This window comes from Triticum urartu, chromosome 7 (genome assembly GCF_003073215.2).
Source record: "Triticum urartu cultivar G1812 chromosome 7, Tu2.1, whole genome shotgun sequence".
NCBI classification, from domain to species: Eukaryota; Viridiplantae; Streptophyta; class Magnoliopsida; order Poales; family Poaceae; genus Triticum; species Triticum urartu.
Genome location: NC_053028.1, coordinates 506,118,022 through 506,122,340, shown reverse-complemented (window position 1 = coordinate 506,122,340; position 4,319 = coordinate 506,118,022). Strand labels below are relative to the sequence as shown.

The 4,319-nt window shown below is 47.2% G+C and overlaps 1 protein-coding gene across 1 annotated transcript; it reads left to right on the top strand.

Moving 5' to 3' along the window:
• The first annotated feature begins 437 nt into the window (after nt 1-437).
• On the top strand, nt 438-3,665 carry LOC125519984 (blue-light photoreceptor PHR2). The gene is made up of 4 exons (XM_048684763.1): nt 438-1,472; nt 2,516-2,745; nt 2,866-2,964; nt 3,257-3,665. Exons 1-4 carry the CDS (start codon nt 540-542, stop codon nt 3,336-3,338), a joined length of 1,344 nt encoding a protein of 447 aa, XP_048540720.1. The 5' UTR covers nt 438-539; the 3' UTR covers nt 3,339-3,665.
• The last annotated feature ends 654 nt before the right edge of the window (nt 3,666-4,319 follow it).

Genomic DNA, 4,319 nt, shown 5'->3' with positions numbered 1-4,319 from the left:
GGAGTTAATTTTCTTCATGAGAGTTGTACGGAACATCAAGATTTTGTAGGAGAAAATGATGAACGAGGGAAGACCTTATCTGCAAATGTGAAGAGGAGTGCGGGTAAATTGTCATAGTTTCTTTCCTATTTGTTAGATATAGATCAGACGGTCTATATTGCAGGATGGCAAGACATCATCATCATCAACTCTGCTTTTTACAAGAGTAAAGGTATCTCGCAAAAAAATCTTTACAAGATGATGAATTAGTAAAATTGCAGAGAGAACCTTCTCCTGGAAAACCTCACGTGTCAACGGACACGGTCACACGGGGGTTGGTGTGGTGGACGAAAATGGCGAAATCGGGTAAACCATTACACGAAAATGGTTGGTGGGATCGAAAAGAAAAGAAAAGAAATTCTCCACCACCTTCCCCCCGTCGCCTACCCCGACCCACCTCACCTCACCTCCCTCCTCCCCTCGCGCCTCATCCGAACCAAACCCACTCCCGCATCTCAACCACCGCCACCCCACCCCACCCCACCGCCACCTCGCCATCCATGGCCGCCACCGCCTCCGACTCCGACCCCGTCGCGCACCCGCGGGACGACCCCAACCTCCCCTTCGCCTCCTTCTCCCTCTCCCTCTCGCTCCGCGCGCCCACCGCCCCCGCCACCCTCGCCTCCGTCCCCTCCGCCGCCCACCTACCCACCCAAATCTCCACCCTCGCCGTCTGCCTCCACCCCTCCGCCGCCTCCTCCTCCCCGCGCCGCGCCACCCGCCTCAACGCCGCCGCGGCCTCCCTCCTCTCCCCGCTCACCGCCTCCTCGCCCGGCCTCTCCCGCTCCTTCCCCTCCGGCGCCCCCGGCGCCGCCGGCCGCCGCCGCACGCTCGTCTGGTTCCGCGCCGACCTGCGCCTCCACGACCACGAGCCTCTCCACGCCGCCGTCGGCGCGTCGTCCTCCCTCCTCCCCGTCTTTGTCTTCGACCCACGCGACTTCGGCAAGTCCCCCTCGGGCTTCGACCGCACCGGGCCCTACCGCGCCAGCTTCCTGCTGGACTCCGTCGCCGACCTGCGCCGGAGTCTCCGCGCGCGCGGCGGCGACCTCGTCGTGCGGGTTGGGAGGCCCGAGGTGGTGATCCCCGAGCTCGCGCGTGCAGCCGGAGCAGAGGCCGTCTACGCGCATGGGGAGGTGTCGCGGGACGAGTGCCGCGCGGAGGAGAAGGTCAGCAAGGCCATAGAGAAGGAAGGCGTCGAGGTTAAGTACTTCTGGGGCAGCACGCTGTACCACTTGGACGATCTGCCCTTCAGGCTCGATGACATGCCATCCAACTATGGCGGATTCAGGGAGGCCGTCAAGGGGTTGGAGGTTAGGAAGGTGCTGGACGCGCCAGAAGAGGTCAAGTGTGTGCCTATGAAGAATGTGCTCGAACCTGGTGACATCCCCACGCTTGGTGAGCTTGGACTCTCCGCACCACCGGCCATGGCACAGGTAAAAGTTTTCAGAGACACCTCATTCTCGCGAAACACATTTGAATCTCACTACATTCAGCTTCTTGCCAAGATATAAGTCAATGCAAACTCTTGCGTGGTGAAAGTTTGTGAGTTCGATAATTCTCGCACTGAATTGTGCAAAATAGAACTGGATGGTGCAGCCAAGTATAGCTTGCTTGGTCATGTTGACCATTTAGCTAGTGAATTGTTGTAAAAGATTACAGTGTATTCTTAGGCGATTATGTTAGTAAGTTGGATCAACGCATCTTTGACACTAAGGAATGAGAATTGAGTAGAAAGGTTGCTTGTTCGTGTATTTAGGTTCATACAATAATTGCTGCATGTTGGCCATATTAATGAAGTTAGTGCTAGGGTTTGCATGCTTGCTTCTTGTTTGGCCGGGCATGTGGTAGCATTTTCAGAGCAGTAGGCGACAAAATGAGAGCATGACCATTTTTCTTCTTTTTGTTGTAAATTCATAAAAAAGGTGACAAGATTGTAAAAAAAAGGGCACACCAGTGCACGTAGCTCCCGTGTGTGTAGGGTCCGACCAACCACATGAAAAGAAAAAATGGTTTTGTCTTTGCTTCTGTACAATCGTGATATGCTTCTCTGTTGTCCCAGTGTCGCACTAATTTAATGACAGCTTAAGCCCATAACCTGAGGTCTGCTTGATTCGTACGTGTAAAATGTGGACTGCGACATTGATGCTGACAGCCTGACACCAGATGCTTAGTTTTGTGGTAGTGACAACAACGATAGGATAGGATCAGTTTATTTGAGCTATAGTCCATATCTTTCTGTAATGTTTGTATACCTAGCATAATACTCCCTCCGTAAACTAATATAAGAGTGTTTAGATAACTAAAGTAGTGATCTAAATGCTCTTATATTAGTTTACAGAGGGAGTAGTTCTTTATGTTTCCATTAATGATTGTGCTTGTGCTCCTGTCATCAACAATTCCCTACATTCAGTTCAACATATCTGTCATCCTGAGTGCTATGTTTTTCTGAAATTGAAATTTCACTTTGTTAATTCAGGACTCAAAATCTGCTGCTGGTTCAAATCTCATTGGTGGTGAGGCAGAAGCCCTGGAAAGGCTGAAGAAATTTGCTGCAGAGTGTTGTATGCAGCCAAACAAAGCTGTGAAAGATAGTACTCAGAATAGCATATATGGTGCTAATTTCTCCTGCAAAATTTCACCATGGCTTGCTACTGGTTGTCTCTCTCCACGTTTCATGTATGAGGAGTTGAAGAAGCATGCCATTAGGTATGTGATGTTTCTGTGAACCCTAACAGAAGTATAGGGAGAAAGTAGTAACATACTCTGTCTCATCATTATGTTATGGTCTTATTTCTTTTGTGCATAATTGGCAATTTTCTCTTCTAGAACAATTCCATCAGGGTCAACACCCAAGGACGGTGACGGAACATCCGATGCTGGGACAAATTGGTTAATGTTTGAATTGCTATGGAGAGATTTCTTCAGGTATCTATTGTTTATAAACCTCAATACTTATGATGATATCATGTACTTACACTTGTGATATCCACTAAATTGCATTGTCTGTTGAAGTGATTGTTTCATCAAGAGAACAGAGATGACAGTACAATATTATTAGCTTCCTTTTATGATCGCCTGTCAAAGAAATATTGCATCGAGATGTTAGGAAGATGTGTAGCTACTTTAATCATCAGTGTGTAAACACTAAACACCAGATTAGTAGCTACTGCAGTATGATTTAGCTGATGACCATTAACTGACAAATGAAACATGTTAGGTTCGTCACAAAGAAGTACAGCTCTGCACAGAAGACAGTTGCACCTGCTACTGGTTGCACACCAGCCCCTGCGTTTGCTTGAGTATGCACGTAGTTAGCCAAGCAGAGAGTCAGCTGCTGGTTTTTGGTTGTGACCAACTCATGCAACCTTTCAATGGAGTGAAGTTTTTTCCAATAAATGTTGCCTGAAAATGACGCCCCAAGTAAGCTGTTCCTGCATTTTGGACCAATTTGATCTTGGAAGAGATCCTTGTATCTGTCTGACATTTTTTGTAAGACTTGAATGGTATCGTAAAAATTCCTAGATGCTTCTCTTTCTTGCAGTTGAATATAATAGGAATGAATAGATTCGCTTGTGGTGACAAGAATTGAACTGATATATGCCAGCTTTTGGTTGGTGCATTGATTATCTTTGTGTGAAATTTTGGACTTTGGGATGTGCAAAAAAAATAATGGATTTTGAATCCTAAAATCTAATGTTGGTCATCTGAATGAAAGAGAAACGCAATCTGTGTACCTGTTTTGAGCTCCTTGCTCTATATAGCAGAGCTCCATTGTGGTAATTGCAGTCCTTTTTTTGAGATGGTAATTGCACTCCTGATAGCAAGGTATTCCGGGAAGCAATACCAACAGTGACTAAAGTGCAAGGTTATTAGGTTCCTTGTGGTGGAACTAGTCAGTTGGGGTTCAAGTCTTACACTTGTGCTCGCATTTTTCTAATTTTATTTCAGTCTTTCAGACTGTTTGTTCAGCGGGAGAGGTTTCCCTCGATTACGATGTGTCTTTGTCAATCTTTTTTCTTTTTTTGAGAGGGACGCCCTTGGGCGCATTTTATTAATCAAACGAGAGTTACATCGACCAACAAGTCCGAAAGAATAAAGCTAGGAGGATCGCCATCCCAATCCACATCTACTCTAGAATCATAGGAAAGCCTAGCTAATTTATGCGCCGCTCGATTAGCATCCCTTCGACAATGCGAGAACTTCACTGATCCAATATCCTGGGCTTTGAAAAAACAGTCCGCCAATATTGCGGTGTATGGGCTCCAGACTTCAATGGTTCC